The 21,185-nt window shown below is 39.6% G+C and overlaps 2 protein-coding genes across 2 annotated transcripts; both read right to left on the reverse strand.

Moving 5' to 3' along the window:
* Positions 1 to 1,189: 1,189 nt before the first annotated feature.
* Positions 1,190 to 17,438, reverse strand: LOC137180480 (B-cell receptor CD22-like). The gene is made up of 12 exons (XM_067585870.1): positions 17,303 to 17,438; positions 10,038 to 10,394; positions 9,469 to 9,699; positions 8,954 to 9,286; positions 8,270 to 8,479; positions 6,633 to 6,890; positions 6,069 to 6,329; positions 4,495 to 4,755; positions 4,041 to 4,122; positions 3,873 to 3,933; positions 1,870 to 2,096; positions 1,190 to 1,765 (listed from the first exon to the last, which is right to left on the reverse strand). Exons 1-12 carry the CDS (start codon positions 17,436 to 17,438, stop codon positions 1,687 to 1,689), a joined length of 2,496 nt encoding a protein of 831 aa, XP_067441971.1. The 3' UTR covers positions 1,190 to 1,686.
* LOC137180481 (B-cell receptor CD22-like) lies at positions 13,876 to 20,979 on the reverse strand. The gene is made up of 6 exons (XM_067585871.1): positions 20,976 to 20,979; positions 20,373 to 20,633; positions 19,505 to 19,589; positions 19,349 to 19,403; positions 18,399 to 18,607; positions 13,876 to 18,289 (listed from the first exon to the last, which is right to left on the reverse strand). The coding sequence occupies exons 1-6, from the start codon at positions 20,977 to 20,979 to the stop codon at positions 18,208 to 18,210; spliced, it is 696 nt and encodes a 231-aa protein (XP_067441972.1). The 3' UTR covers positions 13,876 to 18,207.
* Between the last annotated feature and the right edge of the window lie 206 nt (positions 20,980 to 21,185).

Genomic DNA, 21,185 nt, shown 5'->3' on the forward strand with positions numbered 1-21,185 from the left:
GCAATCTATTCTGTTCTATTCTGTATTGTTTGAACACAGCTCCAGTTATACAGTTCAGTGAAGCAGCACCACCCTTACTGTGCAATGACACACAACACTTCAGTGTTCAGGTATGAGGATACAGAAAGATGAAGTAAGCGTGAAAACATTTAACATATCTTCAGTTCAGAGTTCAGTTTAATGCCACAATAAAATCACTCTACTAGTGGTGATTTCTAGTGCTACAGAAAAATCAGATTTGAAAACTAACATTAAATGCACAGAGTGTCATATCAACAAACAATGGAGAAAGAAGTCGTCTCTAAAGAGTATGGTCCTCTTTGGTCAGCGCAGTACGCAGAAGACAGAAGTCAATCTGTTACAACTTGGCTTCCTTCCTTTTCACATAATTGTCAGACTTCAAATTACGCGTAAACAGTTCGGCCTAATCAGCAACCTATGAGGATTCTTACTTTATCTTGCGAATCCAGCTGCCTCGTAAAGTAAGACAGTGAAAGACAGATAGTACATCCAAACACCTGCCAATCATCTAGTTCTGTTTAACAAACCAACAGCAGTGACTGACACTGTGAATATCATCCTCTGTACATATTAGTAAAGTGTAGTGTAGTTTTTGATATCTTATTAAAATGATTGTGTCTTTAAAGTGCATTTTATGCCACAAATGTCCTGTGTACTTTTCATCCCTGATGCTACACATTTTATGATGAACAGTTTATGGTGAACATTTAACAAAATATAATGGTATAATGTTGCATTCCATTCTAGTTGGAGGTCAGAAATTTCCATTTTGAAAATTCCGAAATCTGACCGTGAAGCATTCCACAACTTACGCCAAATGCAAACAATCAACATGGCTAACCATGTGAAACTTGTGTTCTCCATAAAGCTACTTAACTAGCTACCATTCACAGACTTGACTTCTTTCTCAGTGAAGTTGGGGCGCATGAAGTTTGACTTTTCGACTTTGAGTTTCCCAGTTGCAATCTTCAACTTTGAGAGCCATTCAATTGTACTTTTTCAAGAAGAAGTTGTCTGGAACACAAGTTCTCCATCGAAGTAAATGAAAAACAAACAGTATTTCATTAAATAGATGCAAAACTAGGGGGACTGAGTAGTTCAGGGGAGCCTCGGAGATTCGAATATGCCAGAATATTTACAAATAAATAGGGTAAAATATGCTTCTGACAAATGTCACACAAGTGTATTTTATTATGTATTTTGTATTCGTCTCTTTCAATACACATAAATCATGCACAGTTACATGCTGATATACAGTGTTTACAATTTGTGGAATTTTCTTCAGTAAAGTTTCAGTAGAATCTCAACAACATAACATCCTGTAGAGCTTACCTGCGTTAAAGGGACAGTTCACCCAAATCAGAAAAAAGCTCACTTACCCATTGTGGTATCTAAAAAATTGTGGTGTCTATAAAAAATGACATTAAAAATTACAACTATCGGCATGGCTACATACCAGATTTTTTGTGAGCCTTTAAAGTAAGCAACAAATAAGTCTTTACATATCCTACATAAACTGCTTTTGTTTATATGTTTTCATTTTTATGGCTTGGCCATGTCTGTCCTTTCCTGTCTGTCTCAATGAATGTATTTCTGAACTCAGTGCTGCTACCTGCTTAAACAATGTCCCCCAAAAAATCCATGTATAAATAACAGACAGCAAATTCATGTTGTATTCACATGTTTTTTGTTGACTGTGCTATATAATGCAAATAATTCATCCCCAGCTTCTTGTTGTCTTGTTCTGTGAAAGAAAAATAAACAATTCTCAATGACCATTTATCAATCAATATGTACATTTTTAAATTGCATAGTGATAAAGATTTTCGTGTGAGAGGAGCTGCTCACCCTGGTGCGCTACTGGCACTGTCAAATTTGATATCACTGTACTCAACATCATCCTGCTCCTCTTCCTCCGTTTGTCTAGGGTGCTGAGTTGGTCTGATGTTGGAGTAGAGAGCATCTGGCTGGTCCTGAGAGAAACTGATTCTGGCGTAGTTAAGGTCATCCTGCTGTCCCGCCATTTCACTTTGTGTTGCAATTGACCGGCAGTCATTCACTGGACCCATGCCAAGCTGATGGGAAAATAACACACATTTGATCTCTAATTCTAATTATTTTGCCAAATAGGCTACTGAGGGTTTCTTGGCACAGCGCTTGATGTTGTTTATTTGGAACTAATCGTTACATCGCTGATGTAAACAACTGTGATCCTGAGGTTTGAGATCATTGTTTTTGTTGGTGCAATCCCTACTGGCCACCATGCACGGTTTTAAAGGAGTTGGGGCCGGGGTGGCCAGTGCCACCCCACAATCTGATTGGCCACCGCAGATGACACCCCAAAATTTCTGTCACCTCATTGGCTTCTACTTTGCTGTGGGGCAGGTTTTTGGCCAGCACATTTGTTTCTACCAAGCAGCAACCTCCGGGGCTGAAAAATGAAGCCATTGCGGAAGTGCCAAAAACCTGCATTCTATCTAATGGCAATCAGGGGGCGACTCCACTGGCTTCAAAAAGAAGTCCAATTGTATGGAAGTCTATGAGAAAATGACCCTACTTCTCTCTTGATTTATTACCTCAGTAAACTGTTTCTTAATGATTTTATGGTCTCAATCACTAGTTTCAAGTCTTCTTCAATACAGCATGATGTTCATTTTGTAAATTATGGCCCCATTTAGAGTAAAATAGACGATAAAGCAGCATATGTTTAAGGGCATGGCTACGTTGTGATTGACAAGTCGCCACCATGGCGACAACATTGCTTACATAATATAACCATTGTGCATAGGCGTAGCTGCTGCTATTTCACAGTGTATTTTCAGCTCTCTAAAGTTAATTGTAACATTGTGGTCGCCTAAAGTGTTGTCTTGTTCAGCGTTTGGTTGTAATTAAAGACCCATCAGTAAGTCGGATGATCAATTTTTCCAATGAGTACATTTTGTTTTAACAGTTTTAGGCCTGTTTTTTGCTAGCAAAAATTAGCATTAACATTAGCATTATCACTGTTAACCATAGATTGTAAATACACCATGCTAACCAAGCTAGCAGCTAGCGCTATGGTCAGCTCCACCCTCTCATCCAAATATGGTCACTTATGGCTCCAAATATCAAATATGGCAACGGCCAAATCCAAGATGGTGATGGTCAAATCACTGCACTCGAGGCTTCGCAAACAAATGAGTGAACACATATATATTTTTTACAGTCTATGGTTTCTACCCAGTAACTTTGCCTGTATGGCTGACAGAGGCATGAGGGACCTTTTTCTGCTTAATTGGGGTGTTTTCTAACAGGGGAATCTCTACTGTATGACCTTGGTGCAGCACAACTCACATCTGAGTTTTCATCAAGCAAATTCCTCACCTGAGTTAACTGCTGCTCATCTAAATGAGGACAGTTAAAGTCAAATGGAAACATGGGTACCCCTGCTGATGGCTGCCCCACTGTGGCCTCCTGCATGTATACAGAAACCTCCACTTCCTGTGGCCCTACCTCCTGGCATGCTACTGGGCTGACACCCTTGGCCACCACATCCGCTACACTTATGCATGCCAATCAAGTGCATAGCACACAAATACACATCTGTATGACCAACATTCACAACAGGGACCATTAGTTCTCCTCCCTGTAGCCACACAAAACGTGTGTACACTAACAAGTTACTTTCCTCCACTCCTAAAGCCTCTACTTCTCATCATTTTACAAGGCCATAGTTTGAAATTCTGTTCATTGGTTTAGTATAAATTTGGATAAAGAAAGACACAGAACAAAAACACTTTTTGATCCGTGTTATTTGTCAAAGTTTTATAAGTTCTCTTTTGCACTGGAAAACTTGACCTCTTCCTCCTTACCTGTGCTCTGTTATTCGTACTCCCTCCAGGCTCAAACTGCTGTGTGAAGCTTCTATTTCTTCTGGATAGGCAAATGAACAATTAGATTAATTAATTAATTAAATAAGGACACAGATTCCAAAATTATAGATGTATTAGTGAACATAGTAGTGATACAGTATTGCTCACCTAATCCATAGGAAGACAGCGAGAAGTATAATAGCCAGAAGAAGAGTAGTTATTGTTCCAGTAGCTGCTAATTTATATGCACCTGAATAAGAAGGAAATACTGACAATTCATTTGGGAATTACAGGACATTTAAATAATTCCAGTTTAATACATCACTACGAAATCTCACGCAGGAGATCCGGTGACATTGATGGTCATAGCATATGAAACACATCATTTAGACACTCAAGAAACTATCCAGTGACCCATGGTGCCCTGACTGGAAGCTTCTGCATTTGCTATGTTTCTCCACTTGCTTATTGAGGTTTTTGTCACCAACCAGTATTAGGTTAGAAAATATTAAGTCTGCTTTATGTTAAAAACACTTATTGTACAATAGGGGAGAGGCAGCTTTCCTTTGGATAGGTTTGGGACATGAACAGGTTGATTGTACTGTAAATGCACACAACTTACCTCCCACCAAAGTCAGATATAAGGTGGAGTTATGACGTCCTCTTCTGTTCTGGGCTTCACAGTAATAATTCCCACTGTGCTCAGGTCTAAAGTGAATGATGGGGAAGATCTGTCCTGATGCTTTTGGTGAGTCTTTATTCTCCTTGTACCAGGTATAATTAGCTGGTGGGTTAGCATCACTGCTACAGGTCAGATTCACTGAACTACCCTCCACTATCTCACCAGAGGGACTCACTGACACAGAGGGAAGCTTTGGAGCATCTGGAGGACAATATGTGTAAAAATACAACTCATTAACATCTGTCTGCAGATCTGATTATGCAGTAAATAAAAGCAAATTAGGCAGTCTCTGAGAGCAGCACCAGCTGGGAAGGACAGATATGATCGTAACGTCAATGTACGGTGACCCTGAGGTGCAAAGCAGAGAATCTTTATCACAGTTTTACAGTTGATGTTCTTATACATCTGAAATGTTTTTTATACTATTTGACTCCAAAACTGACCTGAATTCACGTTGAATTCTTCCAATTTTTGAAGGCATAAACTAGAAACTTGACACAGCTACAGCACAGCACACTAAGTCATCAAATCGGTTTAACAAAACACAGTGACATCAGAAAACAGCACACTCAAGCCCCTTCAGATATCCACCCCTTTACATTATTCTGATGGCAATTTAATAAGTCAGTTTCATGTTTGAATAAGCACTGTGGTCACTTTTACATTAAAGTCTTACTAGGTCGGACCTAGTAAAATTCCTGTATCACTTTCAACAAGTCGAATGCCGCCAGATTAACGTAAAAGCTGCAGCAGCACAAGATAAAACATGCAGAGAGAAAACATTGTGTTGTTGTTTCACCTTTTAACTTCTCAGTCATCATCTCTTATGCACAAAATCGGTTTACTAAACTATGAAACACTGTGAGGGCCAATTTTAAGGCGTTGAAGAGATTTATGTTCTCATATCCAATCAATAGGAGAATAGCTTAATGTCCCCTTTTTCAATGATTCAATCATAATTTGCACTCTAATAATGTTAAATGAGTGGATTTACTGTGATGAGTTTGGGTGAGTGTCCCTCACCCTCACAATGGTCATTACTTAAGGATTCAACAGCAAAATCTGTTTTAAAAACCATCAGTGATGCAGCCTGTGAACAAACACAATTCTCCTTCTTTGCCTTTTCACTACATTTTTAACTCATCGCCCTACCTCTTTCACTCTGCTCCCTCTCGTGCATCAGGCGCCAAATATCGCACAAGCATTGTCTCTTTACGTAAATGTCCTGTCATGTCTGATTGAGGCTGTAAGGAGCATTAACATAAAAGCCACCAATGTTGGAATTACATAAAGCTCAACAGCTTGCTGAATGTTATATCTGAAAAGGGCTTTGCTGTATGTCTCTGACAACTCACTCCCTAATTTGCATTAGACCATCGAGCTGTTGTAACTAACTGAGATTGAGTTACACTAACTGTGGCATTGTCAGTTAGTAGGTTTAACCACTGGTCCAAACTCTACTTTTACACACACCATCAGTATGTTCAATATATTGTGTCTTCTTATGTACTTACACTGGACATCTAAGGATAGAGATGAAGAGTTGATCTGTCCATACTGATTCTCAGACTTGCAGTGGTAGATCCCGCTGTCCTCAGAGCTGATGGAGGTGAAATGATAAATGTTTTCTGGCCCATGAAGCAGTGTTTGGTTCTCCTTGTACCAGGTATAATTAGCTGCGGGGTTAGCATCACTGCTACAGTTCAGAGTCACTGAACTGCCCTCCACTATCTCACCAGAGGGACTCACTGACACAGAGGAAAGCTTTGGAGCATCTGGAAGAAATGTATTAACATAGATTATCATGAATTGAGGATGTGTTACTACAGTGGAAAATATTCTATTTCAATAATTAGTATGTAAGTGTGTAGCAACATCTGAAACGTTGGAGGAATGATGAATTTGATGGTTTGAATATCTTGAATAGCAGAGTAAATATGAATGACAATAATGATTAAAACTGCCTCTTCAACATCTGCTGGAGCTGCTCAGTGAACTAGCAGCAGACTTTGTTACCAGATGCAACAAATCTGACAGATTTAATCTGTTTGTTGCATTTAAAAAGCAATTTCACTCACATCTCACATCAATAAAGATGTATTCAGATGTCCTCTTCCCCAGCTCGTTCTCAGCTGTACAGTAATATTCTCCAGAGTTGGAGGACTGGATGTTGTTGAAAATCAGCTGTGGTTCATTCCTGAGCAGTGTTTGGTTCATCTTGTACCAGGTGAACTTAGCTGCTGGGTTAGCATCACTGCTACAGGTCAGATTCACTGAGCTGCCCTCCATAATGTTACCAGAGAAACTCTTCAACACTAAGGGAACTTTCGGAGCATCTGGAAGAGATTATATGAGTAAGTGTTAACATGAGAGCGTGTTATCAATGAACATAGACTTTTTGATTTGCACATAAAATTAATTCATTAATTAGTTAATACAGTGAAGAAAATGAAAAGTGAACAGGGCTGAGTGCTGATACTGGAGCTGTCCCAGTTCCTCACTGTCTTTTATACCAGTGTGTTAAGGCCAATTCATACTTTCTGCAAGGGTCCATGCAGATGCCTCTGTGGACGTCCACGTGCAGCCCAAAATGCTGTATGCACTACAAGCATGCTAACTGTGCATGAGCTAGAAAAGCAAACAGGATGCTTTTCTATTGTACTCTGAGTACAAATAAATTTGAGTTGAGTGTGCACTGTATTCCTGTTCTCATTAAGCTGTGGCACACACAATATTTTTTTTCATATTTTCAATATTTTTCATTGTTCTGCAACATACAGGAGCTACATTCAGACTGAAAACAGCTCTGTGTAAAATGGTAAAAGTGTGTTTGTGTTGTTTAAAGTGCCGGTGAGGCAATGAAATGTGATCCAGCAATTCCAGTTGGAGTAACAGATTATTGTATTTAAAGGCTCATCAGAAAAAACACTGCACAGTGGTTTGTAATATTCACAGATTTAATTTTACAGTTCTGTGAAGTTATCAGGACTGCAACCTTATTTTCTCATGCACATATGCTCCACAGCGCAACTAGTGGCCAAAAACTCAATAGGATATTTAATTTTCACTTCCAGTGTAATGTGCTGTACTTTTATCTTACTACAATATCATCAATTGCTGCACAAAATTAATTATTACACCCAGAAAAATATGGTAACCAGGTTTTCTGTATCTCCAAATACAAATTTTGACGTTATGGCTACATACTGTAACTATATGCAATAAATCTACAGGATCCGGCTGCGTCGTGCTCCAGCTCACTCACAACTGTTTCAATGTCCACTAGGAAAGCAGAGTGTGACATTTTTAGTGTATTACCAGCATAAATACTCCACAGTTTGCAGTTGATTTCCATGATGCTTTTGCAGATCCTGTACTTGAATATGACAACCTTTTCCCTCCTCTGACTTTCTCTGTGATCACTCATTTTAAATGTCATTATAGTTGATCTCAAAAGGTTTATTTGGGAAACAGAGGTGTTAAGAATTTATGAATGTGACTGGCTCAAAGGAGAATATTTAATTACCGTATACACTCTAATTGATGTTACACTCTATCCAACCATTTTGATCTTATTATACTGGTTTTATATGGAACAAGTGCTTACAAATGTCAAGGCCCCTGAGAGCATGGGGCCACCCTTCATGCTTTGTTACTTTCAGTTCAAGTTTCCACCAGATGACATTTTGGTAGTGAAACAGTGGAGTACACTTACACACTGGAAGAGAGCGGTATCCTTTAAGCGCACAGGAATATCTGGCTGCTGGATCAACAGATCCTCTATAAGAAAAAGATGTGTCTTCCTGAATTTTCTCCTCATTTTTGTACCAGATGCAGGAAGAACGACCAGGAAGAAGACAGCTGCTGAGACAAATCAGCTTTGGACCAGTAGAAGACAAGAACACCTGCACCTGTACATCTGGATCTGTGAACAAGAAACAGAAATGTCATAAAATGAAGTGTAAATAACTTACAGAGTTGCCAGCATGACTCTGTCCCCTTCTGACCAGACGAGATGAGTTTAACATCAAAGACTGAGGAGACTGAACATCACTCTCAACGTCCTTTAATCTGATTCTCTCATCCATGTGTTTATACTCCATAGTTGTTTCAAATTGCAATTGATTGTTACTTATAACTGCCCTTTATGTTAAACTTTCCCTCAACCTTACCCATAATATATTCAATATAATTTTGCCTTTTGCTTTTTTTAAATGGTTAAACTTTACCTTAACTGTTTGCTTTTGGGTTGGTAAAGTTTTATTTTATTTCATCAAAATGAAGGGATTATCCACATTCTCTATTCACAAGCACACAATTGCATGATGAATACAAATATTTCAACATTATGTTAACTTCTGATACAGTAACTTCATCATCAGTTTGTGTTCATCAGTACCTGTGACAGTCAGAGTTGTTCCAGGTAAACTACTCCCCCATTCAAAGTTTCTTGTTTGAAATTTGAAGTGATACTGGGCTGAATCGCTCTCTCTCAGATTAGTGATTCTCAGAGTGGAGTGTCCTCTCTCTGTTTCAAGGATCTGAATACGATCTGTGGGATGTGAAGTATACCACCACCAAAGACCACCACCACCTTCATGACTGAACCATAATTCTGATGTGATAGATCCTAAACTGTTGTATGTGCAAGAAATGTCCACTGATGAGCCTCTGAAGGCACAAATGCTTTGATCGGTGTAAATCACTCTGTTGCAGGGTTGACCATAGACACCTGAAAAATGAAATAGTTTTGATTATCACTATGAAAACAATGCCCTTTACAAAGTATTTCAGTGTTAGTTGTGTTGCTGTGGATGGGGCTGCCCATATTAAAGATACATGAAGTAATTGTACAGTTCCTTAACTAAAAGGTTCCACGTGGTGCTATGTTAGTGGAAAATGGAGAAAACTCACACACTGAAGGAGCAGAGTGATGCTCATATCCTTTTAGAGCACAGGAATAGCTGTCTGCAGGATAAAAGTAGTCTGAAAAAGAAGATGTTTGTCTCCAAATGTTCTCTCCATTCTTGTACCAGATGTAGGAAGCATGGTCAGGTAGATGACAACTGGTGTGACACTGCAGCTTTGCCCAGGTACAGGTTTGTATTGGGCAGGCTGATCCTCTACTAACCTTCACCTGGAAATCTGGATTTGTGAAGAGAACAGAAACATCATTTTAGACTAAACTGTCAACATACACTCTATGACAGGCACACATAGATTCACATTAGTAGTAGTAGTGCAAAAAAAGAGACCTGTACACACATGTAGACAGACAGGTGCGCAGTAGATAAAGCAGTAGTTCCAAACAAAAAATAAAATCCTGCACACTGTCAACACTTATATTTATTAAATAGCTGCCTTTCAGTCCAACAACCTTCATCGCCATACATTCACCATAAATGCTGACAGTGTGCGGGAGTTGATTTTTTTTTTTTTTAACATTTGGAGCTAACTTCCATAGTTTCCAACAAAAATGTTACCTGTGACAGTCAAAGTGACTCCAGGTGAACCAATTACTCTCCCTCCTGGTTGGTTTGTTATGAACCTGAACTTGTACTCAGCTGAGTCGCTCTCTCTCAGGTCGGTGATTCTCAGAGTGCAGTCATTCTTATTACAGTGATACTGAACACGACCTGCATACTTTGAGTCTGTTCTCAGATCAACAGGTTCATTATCCTGCAGTTTAGTGAACCAGAATGTTCTCTCAACTGTAGTATCATGGTCATTTATTCTGGATGGGTATCTGTAGGTGCAGTTTATGTCCACTGTTGATCCTTTTAAGGCACAGATCTGAGTAGAAGTGTAAGTCACTCCCCAGTCATTCTGACCCTGTACCACTGTAACACAGAGCACATCAGAAACCACAATCAGATTCAGAGCAACATCAGAGGAAAGGCTTGAATGTTATGTGGAGGAATAGTCTGTATGCATAGGTATCAGTATAAAAACCTACAAACTGTATTTTCACAAGACATGTTAGGCTCTCAATAACCTGTAAGTCAATAAAACATACAGTATTACCAACATATCTTTTGGGAGACTGTAACATGCCACTGTAACATGTACTTTGGCAAATAAGAAGCAGAATATTAATTGTTAGAGGGGTAGAGTGTGTGAAAAAATAGACTGTTTGCTTTGTCTGTTTCCTGTCTGTGGTCAGGTCAGGAGTGTGAAACTAGAGAGAAATGCAGAACACTGAAACATGTAAATGAAGGATGAAAATACACACCATCAATATGTGATGTCGTGTAAAAAATCTCATTAGTGTCACGTAAATGGCACTCTGAGCTCAGAATATCATCATGTGAACTGACAAGGTTTAGTGCAGTATGATGAGAAAATAATTAAAGAATCAAAGAAAATGAGAAACAGCGACATCTATTCAGTGAGTGGCTGCAACAGATCACTGGCACTGTCTGGATTCTCCACTTTTTAGATTGCTTGTTATATTTTCTCTTGTAAAGGAATATTTCACTTTTTCTAAGCCTTATATCCATCAACACTCTCTCTCTGTATTGGCATGGCAGCCAGTTTAGAGCTCCCTGTTTGGTGCAAACAATAGTCTACACATCCAAGGAGGGTTGAATCGAGGTCAAATGGACTTCTTGGTTGTAGATATGGTTGAAGACGTTTCACCTCTCATCCAAGGGGCTTCTTCAGCTCTAACCATGGATGTATAATAAGAGCTGGACAGGGCCCCGCTGCTCAGTCTTGCAGCCAATTTTTCCCGGTGGCCACTTGCGGTATTACAATGAAAAATCCCCCTGTGGCCCAAAAAGCATTTTTCCCCATAGACCACCATTGTAAAAGAGACTTCTGTAAAACTGTTGACAGGACACCTCGAACTTCAAACGAGGTCAATTATGACTATGGAAGAACGATGAGATTAATACAAAAAAGGCAACAAAATGGGCAGTTCATATACTAAGAGACTTTCTCTACCAAAAACAAAAGAACACTGATTTGGAGACGTACTCTGCAGTTATGCTTAATGACACCTTACATGAATTTTATGCCTCAGTTCAGGCTGGTGGCGAGTACAGTGTGGCAAGTTGTCATGACAACAGTAAGCTCTTGCTTCATAACCTTTCAATTTTGAGTGCAAAAGTTTTCCAAAAACCAAAACTTTGCAAATGCTTTTATTTTACAAAATAAAAGCATTCACGCTGGGTGGTTCTTCACCTCCACGTTGTGCCTTAAAACTGTTTAACACACACCTACTCATTGATTATCCCTTACTTGTAGCCCTCCTCCTCTGTTGAGGGATGGTTTCTCTATTTTGATGTAAATAGCCTCTTTCACTTCTCTTTCAAACCATCTGTCCTCCTTATCCAAAATATTTACGTTCTTGTCATATTTGTGTCCCTTATTTTTCAGGTGCAGAAGAGTTGACCCTCCTGTGTTGAGCCATGCGTTTGTTTAATGGTTGCTTAGTTTCCCAGATATACAAGTCTGTGCATTCCTCACTGCATTAGACCGCATACACTAGATTGCTTTGTCTTGTGTCCAGTTTCTGTCTTACTGTGTTTCTGGGTTTAAAAAACACAGGGATGCAGTGTTTGTTAAAAATCCTCCTGAGTTCCTCAGATACTCCAGACAAGATGATGTTACATTTATCCTTCTTTTCTTCACCACCTGCAGTGTATCCACAGGCTTTAAGTGCATCCTTCAGGTGTTTACGCTCCTTCTCTTGGGCCTGGGCACCAGTTGGTACATTATCAGCTCGGTGGTGCAGGGTTCTGATAACTCCTAGCTTATGCTCCAGTGGGTGGTGACAGTCAACTGTGTGTGTGGGAGGCACCTGTCCTCTTCAACGTGTACAGCAATGTCCAAAAAGGCCATGCTGTTGTTCCTGACGTCCTCTTGTGTGAACTTAATGTTACTGTCCACTTGGCTTTTTGCTTAGTGTTTGACCTGGCATCACTGTTCATCTAGCTGACCTCATTGTCTGTCTTCTGGTAGGTGGAACAAGTTTCTTTTTCAACTGGCTGTACATTGAATACTCCTCAAGTTGCTCAAAATAAATGTAAATACTCTAAAATGTGAATGAAGATGTACAGTACCTGGTACAGCGAGAAGGAAGACCAAAAATCCACTTGTTGCTGCTGTTAAACTCATCGCTGTTCCTCTCATCTCTGTCTGTAAAAACATGTCAGAAGTTAGATCGTGTACATGAGAAATACTGCATATCAGGTATTAACGTCAATAAGCAATGCTGCTTTCAACAAAGAGAGATGTGGTCTTGAGAGAAAACAGATATCTGTTGAAACATGGCCTGGCTTCCTTCCTCATTACATTATTAACATGCATGAACAGTTAAATGCCTGTACATCCCCGAGTTGAAATGAAGAAATTAGTCTTTCTGTTGTTTTGCAAACTCCAACTTTCCAATATGGACTAGATTAGAAAGAAAGAAAAAGAGCAAACTACCCACATTACAGCATCCTACCCTAACAAGGCTTTAAGATGGGAAAATTTCACTACAGAAGAGAAAGTTAAGGCATGTATCTGATGTCTCACTTCAAGCCAGCATGGTCAGCTTCCTCATTAGTCTGACACTGAGATCAACAGAGGCTGTAAAGAACAAACACACAGATCTCCTGAAAATATGTGTATATATTGAGATTGAAAGTTCATTGCTGACCTCGGAAATTGTTGATATTCACTCGTCATATCACTTGTCCAAAGTCATCCTCGTTCACTTGAAAGTTGAAAAAGTTGTTGGCTTATAATTTAAATTCTTACATTGTCTTGTCATTGTCATGATGCTGAAATCAGCTTAGCCCATTCATTCATAGTTAACAGTTAGCAATAAATTCAGAGATACGTGGTTTTCAGCTGTACATTAAAGGTAAAGTCAGAGATTCTAATCAAATATACTTTTTGTCAAATTCACTCTGTGTTTTTTCATGCTTCGAGTCTGTTTCTGTTATGCTTAGTGAAGCGTAATCTGAGCAGGCAGCTGTTGGAATTACACAAATATGCAGCTGTATATGTGTTTGAACTTATTAACCATATCAATGAATCAATAAATAGAAACACTGTTGATTTCTTCCTGTGGAGCCAACATGCAAACTATTTTGGTTCAATAAATGTCTGCTGCTGTCAGTCAGCCTGGTGAGGGCAGTTTGTCCAGTCGCTGTCCTCTCAGCTCGCCAGGAGCTGCAGCTGACAGACGGCTGCTTCTGTGGACAGAGACGCTGAATGCAGGTGGAGTGAGAAGTGGGGAGGCTGAGACGAATTTTTTTCCCATTCATGATAATGTGTGAGAGGAACAGAAGTGACTCTACAGCTAATAAACATCACTCTGGATTGCACCATATTTCTCTTTTGTTCGTTGCCTTGGCAATGTGCATTCATGAATTTGGGGGGAGTAACTTCTGAAGGAGCAGGAAAATTTGGGTGTTTAGTTCAAATATCAACAGTCTTTCTCCAGAATGACTCACTCTACCTACAAGGTGCAGTAACACGGCATTTCTGTTCACAGAAATGTCCCTGCACTCTGCTCTTTATACACTGTAAACAGTGTATAAAAGTGAAGCAACAGTTTGAAGCCTGGTAGTGTAATAATGTACTAAAAATGGTGATGAAACACACAAGAGCAATAACTTTTTAATATTTCCAAACACAGTGCAGCAGTGTTGCTATTGGCTGACCGAGCACATCTGCCCATTCAAAGTTGAACAAAGGTGAACTCTGACCTGTGAAACCACCGGAGCCATCTGGACATCACACCCAAACAGGAAACACATGCTTAAATTTGACAATCAGACAAGTGTCAATAAAAGTGAATGGGGAATAAAACAAATAAAACGATGTAAATGCAATGTGACCACATCTTTACTCTCAATAGATACAAATTGGTTGCATTTAAAGGTACACTATGTAGGATTTTCCTTTAAAAAAAAATGTATAGACTTATACAAAAGTAATCCTTCTCACTCATCACCTATGACCCACTAGAAGTGTGTGGTGGTGTATTTATCTGCAGAGACCCTGCCATCTGCTTGTATTTTTTCATATTATTTTGCTGTGTTCGGGACGTTTCTGGGCGTCAACCTTTGGGCAGTGGGTATGTTGCCCCCAGCCAATAACAGCATGCAGGGTGTGATGTTGGGACTCTATAAAACCGTAGCGACCAGGTAACATCACTGTGTTTTTTATGTGCTTTAGTGTTTCCTCTGAATGCTTTCAACAGTGGTGCAGCCATGTCTGTGTGACCGATGGCAGGGCTGAGCTACACACATGTGCAGAGCAGAAAGGCCACAGCAGACAAGATGAAATCCAAAACACTCTCTAGCTTGCTCGACCACTTCTGCTCTCTCTCTCTCTGTCTCTCTGTCTCTGTCTCTCTCTCTCTCTCTCACTCTCTCTCTCTCTCTCTCTTTCTCTCGCTCTGCTCTCAGCTCGCTCTGGTGTTGTTGAGCTGGGGAGGAGGGGCCAACTTTGAATGTTGTGTTTACAAACAGAAACCAACAAATCCTACAGTGTGCCTTTAAAGTCCCCCTCCACTCAAAAATGTTCTTTCTTGTTCTTTCACTTGGATCTTCTCGTGCAGAATGACGTATGTGCAGTCTGTTTTCACATTCATCTACTGAAGAAGGAAAGTTTCTCTGTGCTCTCCTTACAATCTCAGTTTAAGGTGTGTACCTACAAGCAGGATTTGTGACATCACAACTAGTTCGGAAGCCAGTCGTGGTCCGGTATGCAATTCATACAAGTGTGATGTGGAAACAAACTTCCTGTTTAGCCCTCTAGAGGAGCTGTGGCCCTACTTCAGCAACATCTTCCTACTTCCCAATTATTAACCTTATTCCACACTGAAAGTCAAAACATTTATTCTTTATGTATTTATAAAGATTAAACGGGGCTTTCCGGTCACCCCAAAGAGACTGAGAGGAAACTCTTGTGGTCAAACTGCACAGGATACAGTAAAAATAAATGCTTTTCACTCTCTGTGGTGTTCTGGCACCTGTGTCTTACCACTGCCTTTAGTAATATTTCTAGAATCGACTTTCAGTTTCACCAATAATGTAACTGATAATATAACTTTTTTTTATTGCTTCACATGGTCTCTCATCTGCTCTACAGTATATTCACAAAAAAGTGACTCTGCCTACACTGACTTATCTAATAATTAGATACACTTGTACTTTCTCACACAACTCAATACAACGGCCCTCCAATAAATTCAATCTTAATCAGTGTTTTTTATAATAACAATTTATCAGATGCTAGTGTGTAATGGCATGGCTCGTAGTGATGAACCTACAGAGAATTATCAACGACTCTGCAGCTCCCCTCGGCTTTACGGAGCTTTATAGCGAGTTTCAGCTCATTGTTTAACTGTCCGACTGCAACTTTACTGTTTTGTTTCACTCTCAGCGCTCTCATAGCATCATTTTAGGCCACAGACGGCAGCTGTTTCCAGAGAAAAAGCTCTAAAAACCCTCTGAACACTAACTGCTCAGCACCAAACAGCAAACAGATAAAGGTGTCTGATAACAACTTTGCTATCATTTAACATAAAAGATAATGGTTATAAATGTATCTGTTTTTTGAAAGGATTCAAACACTGAACACTGTGCATAAACATGCTGACAGTTGGAACAGCCTGGGAAAAGAATTCATTAACTAAATATCTTTATTCATCCTGGCCAGAGGATGAAAACAGTGTGAAAGAAGTAATAGGCTTAAAAACACACAAAAACACTGTTATAAAATCCACATAAGATGTGAGATGAGTTCTAACAAACACTGACTCATCAGTGCCCTCTTCTGTTGTGATGGTAATGCACTAGAATCAACAAATGAGAAGATGAGCAGAGGACTATTGACAATATATTTGACAATAAAAGCAGATGTGATGATTAAACAAAAAAAAAACAAAGCAGAGCACAAAAAGATTGTGGTAAAATACTGAAAGAAATGTTCTTTACAAAATATTGCAAATGGTTTGCTACAATTGCATTAGCAGTAAAAATAGCTCATAAAATAAGTATTTTTTAAATCAAATTCTGTATTGAGACAAGCTTTCTACCGATAGTATTTACAATATCTACCCAAACTTAACCCTTAATTTTATTATAAATGTTATTATAAAATTGTGCCACAGACCTCTGACAATATTCACATGTCTACCATAGGCAGAATAACATCATCTTAAAAAGGAAGAACAAAATAACATTTTATGTATGTCGACAACTCAACTATGTTTAGGTCAATTTCACCAAAGAGAGATAACCAATAACATTGCACAAAGTAAAGTCACTGTCACCTACACAGTGATTTAAAACACTGGTTACACTGTTGACCAGATTTGAGGCATCCAATAATAAACACCACCATGGTATTGTATACTCCAGTATGAAAGTGCTGGATTTACTTGTTTACTACAGCTTCTTTTCCACTACGGGTCCCATAACTTGGAGCTTCCCCTAACCTGCACTGGTTGGACCTGTAAGGTCTAGGTTCAAGGTTCCGCCTTGTGTTTTAATTATGTTTTTCAAATCAGAAAGTTTCCAGTGAAAAGGCGACGCCATATGTCCAAACCAAAATGGTTTGATAGGCGAGTGATGGCGAGTGCAGTTCAGTTGTGGGACAGACAACAATGAAAAAAGAGGCGCTAATTCATATTTTCTTTTACATTTAGGTGTGATGACTTCTAAACGTCAGTATTGTGCAATTATTAGAAGATCTCCACCTGCAGAAGGAGCAGAGAGAAAACACAAGACCGGCTCCAGACCAGCTCCCACCACACTGAGCAGCTTTACAGGCCGCTCCCTCGAAGGACACACCGGCAGCTGCCGATCCGTCTCTCTCTCTGCTCCACCGTCATAAAAACAGCCCACTGCTTGATTCTTGCCTGAATCCGAAGACATAGAGGTGAAGATTTTGGTGGATAACCGACTGCTGGATGTAGCGTGATCATTTCTGAGGATTTTTTTTTTCCATCAAGAGATGATTAAGAAAGTAACATAGGCTTACTCTCCAACACTGCACACAATCTACAGTTTACACAGACAAATGCATTACAAGGCAGTAAAACATCCATCAGATATTCTGGATTAGAATATCTCTTGTATAATGGAGCAAACCTCTGATTTCTGTGTACCTGGAATGTGGATTTAGCACCACCTCCTGAGCAGTGTTGAAATTTAGATTAAGAAACTCATCCCCAAAGTGGGGGGAGAACACAAAAGCAGAACTCCTGATAATGGCGACACCTAAAGTTACAGGTGGTCTGTAGTGGAAAAAGCCTGTAAATAGTTTCAAATTTGTAAGAAACTGTTATGTGATGGATGCCTGAAATGATAAATTTCAGATCTTATATGTATAGAAGCACATTGTCCACATAAAGATTGCATTTTATCTGATGGTTGTGAGAATGTCTTTAATGTTTGCATTTTGCAAACTGCACTGCAAATTCCTGTATGAAAATGTCAAATATGCTGGGGGGGCAAACGACATCATTGCCTCGTCCCCCCACAGCAAACTTTGTTGGTTGTAACAGAGGTTAACTTTAGTTGTTGTTCATTTGTTTGATTTTCATGGTTGCCTTGATGCTGCATTATTGAACCAGGTGTGTCCTGAGAAATGTGTTTTAGAAAACTTGCTTAAACACTGTAAATATTAAAATCCAACACAGATTCATGTGGTCATACTCTGTTGATTTTTGTTGATTGTGCTGTACAGTACAGATGAATCCTCCACAGCCTCTTGATATCTTAATCTGTGAATGAAAAAACACTTAGAGAATTATAAAGATGTTGTAATAATACATGACAGACAGATGCAACAGTAATGAACTAGTCATGGACTCCTGGTCATCCTGGACTCACCCTGGGGTATTACTAGCACTCTCAAAGACGACATTTGTGTAGTCCACATCGTCTTCCTCCTCCTCTTCCTCTGTTTGTTTGTGCAGGTGAGCTGGCCTGATGTTGGAGTAGATAACTTCTTCCTGGTTTTTAAAGAATCTTACGCTGGAATAGTAAAGGTCATCCTCCTCGCCTGCTGGTTTTGAAGCGTTGCCTGAACCCACATTTAGCTGAAGGGTAAACATTGCAAAGACAGGACTACTTAAAGGAGACTTTAATGATTTTCCTCCACAAGATGTCAGATTGTTCGCACGTGCCTACATGCATCCATTCCGTAGCCCTTGTTGCTAAAGTTGTTCCGCAGGTTGTTCACATTGTCGACTTGCAATTCAAATCTTTCAAATCGGATTCAGGTTCGAACATGCACAGATGTATTTGAGAAGTTTCCATTTAGAGTAAAAAACAAGAAAAAGACGTGAAATCCAACAACTACAGGTTGTTTACGTAAACTCCGGAGCTATTAGAAGTCTGCTGAGGGGGCAGCTAACCAATCAGAACAGAGTGGGCTCATCGGGAGGGGAGCCTTAAAGAGACAGGAGCTAAAACAGCCTGTTTCAGACAGAGGCTAAACTGACGGGCTGCACAAAGGACCAGTATAAGAAAAATGAGGAGTTTTCTGAACTGTAAATAATGCAAAGATATTCCAGTAGAGCCTCAGATTATAAATGTAAACCTGGAAATGTGCATGTTACGTCCCCTTTAGGACTTTAAGTGTGATTTCTATTGCCCTTTAACACAAAATGCACATACTGTATAGTAAACAGAGAGAGCTGCAGCAAGGTTAAAGGTGAGGGTGTTGTTCTGTTTTCCACTGAATTGATCAATCCTTCAAAAACTTCTGTGCTCAACATTTACTTCATACTCTCTGTTGTGGAACTGAGTCTGATTTTCAGAGGCAAAAAGTTCCTCACCTGTGCTTTGTTGTCTGGTCTGGGCTCAGAGGGTCGTTTTGAGGATCTTTTTCTTCTGGATAGGAGTATGAATGAACAAACAAATGGATCATCAAATGAGAAGAAACTGACCACATGTAAGATGTATTGCTTAATATAATCAACTCAACCACTCACCTAATCAAAAGGAAGGCAGAGAGAAATATGATGGCCAGAAAAATGAGGAAAGTGATTGATCCAACAGCTGCTGCTTTCATTGAACCTGGTAAACGGTGGTCAAATAGAAACAATGATAATTATTAATGGAATAACAATTATATGTTCGGGGTCCATTAGCAACTAATAATTTTGACATGAAATCACAGATCTTCAGATAGACGCATTCTAAATAATGACTCATGTTATCGGTGGTTTTTGCTTGTGGTTCTTGCCAAACGTCCCGTAACATACAAATGATCATACCAATAGCACAAAAATAAGGTGTTTAGGGCAGTGTAACATCCCCTTTGCTAATAAATTGGTCCCTAAGGTCTGAAAAACAAGTCTGAAGATGGTATGGTATGCACCCTAACCATTAGGGCCCTCAAGGGCATACATGGACACATAAAGCATTTGGTTTGAGTGTGAGCACATCTAAGTCTGGAGCCATGGTGCTCTGCCATAAAACGGGAAGTGAGGGCAAGATGGAGGATGGGGTCAATAGGCAGATTAGTACCATCAACACCACAAGGTGGCAGTGGGTACTGTACGCCAGTGTTGATAAATGTTAGCCAGTTAACCATAATCTCTGGGCAGCTAACCACTGTTTTTCACAAAGATGATTTGACTTGGAAAAGTATCTATGACGATATATGTGCATTTGCTGAATTAAATTGTTAGCTAGTTGGCTAAAGATTGCAACAATAATCTGGTTGATGTAACTATATCAGGCTTGTAGCTTCATGGCATGAATGACCTCTCGTGTATGGATCAACTTGTTTAAATGGATGGTTAAGATGATGTAGAAGTGATAGGGTGTGTTTGTACATTAATGAACATGACTTACCAGCCATGACAATGAGATGTAAGGTGGAGTTATGACGTCCTCTTTTGTTCTGGGCTTCACAGTAATAATTCCCACTGTGTTCAAGTCTGAAGTCGATAAAAGTGAAGATCTTTCCCAATGCTTTTGGTGAGTTTTCATTCTCCTTGTACCAGGTGTAATTAGCTGCTGGCTTAGCATCACTGCTACAGGTCAGAGTCACTGAACTGCCCTCCACTATCTCACCAGATGGACTCACTGACACAGAAGGAAGCTTTGGAGCATCTGAACAACAGAAAGACGTCTTATGAGTCTTTATTCACATTCATTGGTGGCTGGCCAATAGAGGGCACACATGCGCTGCCTCACCAGCCACAGTTTAATTCAGAGTGATCCAGCTTGATAAATTATTTAAGGCTTTAAATGAGTAAATGAATTTGGTTTTGCATTTTAAGCATTTTGATATAACTTCACATATGAAATTATAGAATATGAAATGAACATAAAAATGAACCTATTTTGTATTCTCTTAACCTTTCCAGCCATGCAACAGAAAGAAGAAGAGACACCAGGGCCTAAATGTAAATGGCTGTATTTTGATAGCACTTTTATCTGCTGCTCATTCACCCATTCACACTCACATTCAAGCGTTCACTCACACACTGATGGTGGCAAACTACCATCCAGGGTTCAGGCACAACCATCAGGAGCAATTTAGGGTTCAGTATCTGGCTCAAGGACACTTTAACATGCCAGGAGGAGTTGGGGATCAAACCACACTGATTAGGGGATGACCCGCTCTACGTCCTGAACCACAGTTGCCTTGCCACCTTGTCT

The sequence above is a fragment of the Thunnus thynnus genome, chromosome 3 (assembly GCF_963924715.1).
Source record: "Thunnus thynnus chromosome 3, fThuThy2.1, whole genome shotgun sequence".
NCBI classification, from domain to species: domain Eukaryota; kingdom Metazoa; phylum Chordata; class Actinopteri; order Scombriformes; family Scombridae; genus Thunnus; species Thunnus thynnus.

What these genes read in the sequence shown, in the direction of transcription:
- LOC137180480 (XM_067585870.1), bottom strand. Translation starts at nt 17,438, where the DNA reads ATGTCTTCGGATTCAGGCAAGAATCAAGCAGTGGGCTGTTTTTATGAC. An exon ending in AGTCACTTTGACTGTCACAG is followed by an intron (nt 9,700 to 10,037) that starts GTAACATTTTTG and finishes TCACAAATCCAG; the next exon opens with ATTTCCAGGTGAAGGTTAGT. An exon ending in ATATCTGACTTTGGTGGGAG is followed by an intron (nt 4,123 to 4,494) that starts GTAAGTTGTGTG and finishes CTTCTTATTCAG; the next exon opens with GTGCATATAAATTAGCAGCT.
- LOC137180481 (XM_067585871.1), bottom strand. An exon ending in TCTGCCTTCCTTTTGATTAG is followed by an intron (nt 19,404 to 19,504) that starts GTGAGTGGTTGA and finishes ACTCCTATCCAG; the next exon opens with AAGAAAAAGATCCTCAAAAC. An exon ending in GACCAGACAACAAAGCACAG is followed by an intron (nt 18,608 to 19,348) that starts GTGAGGAACTTT and finishes TTTACCCTTCAG; the next exon opens with CTAAATGTGGGTTCAGGCAA.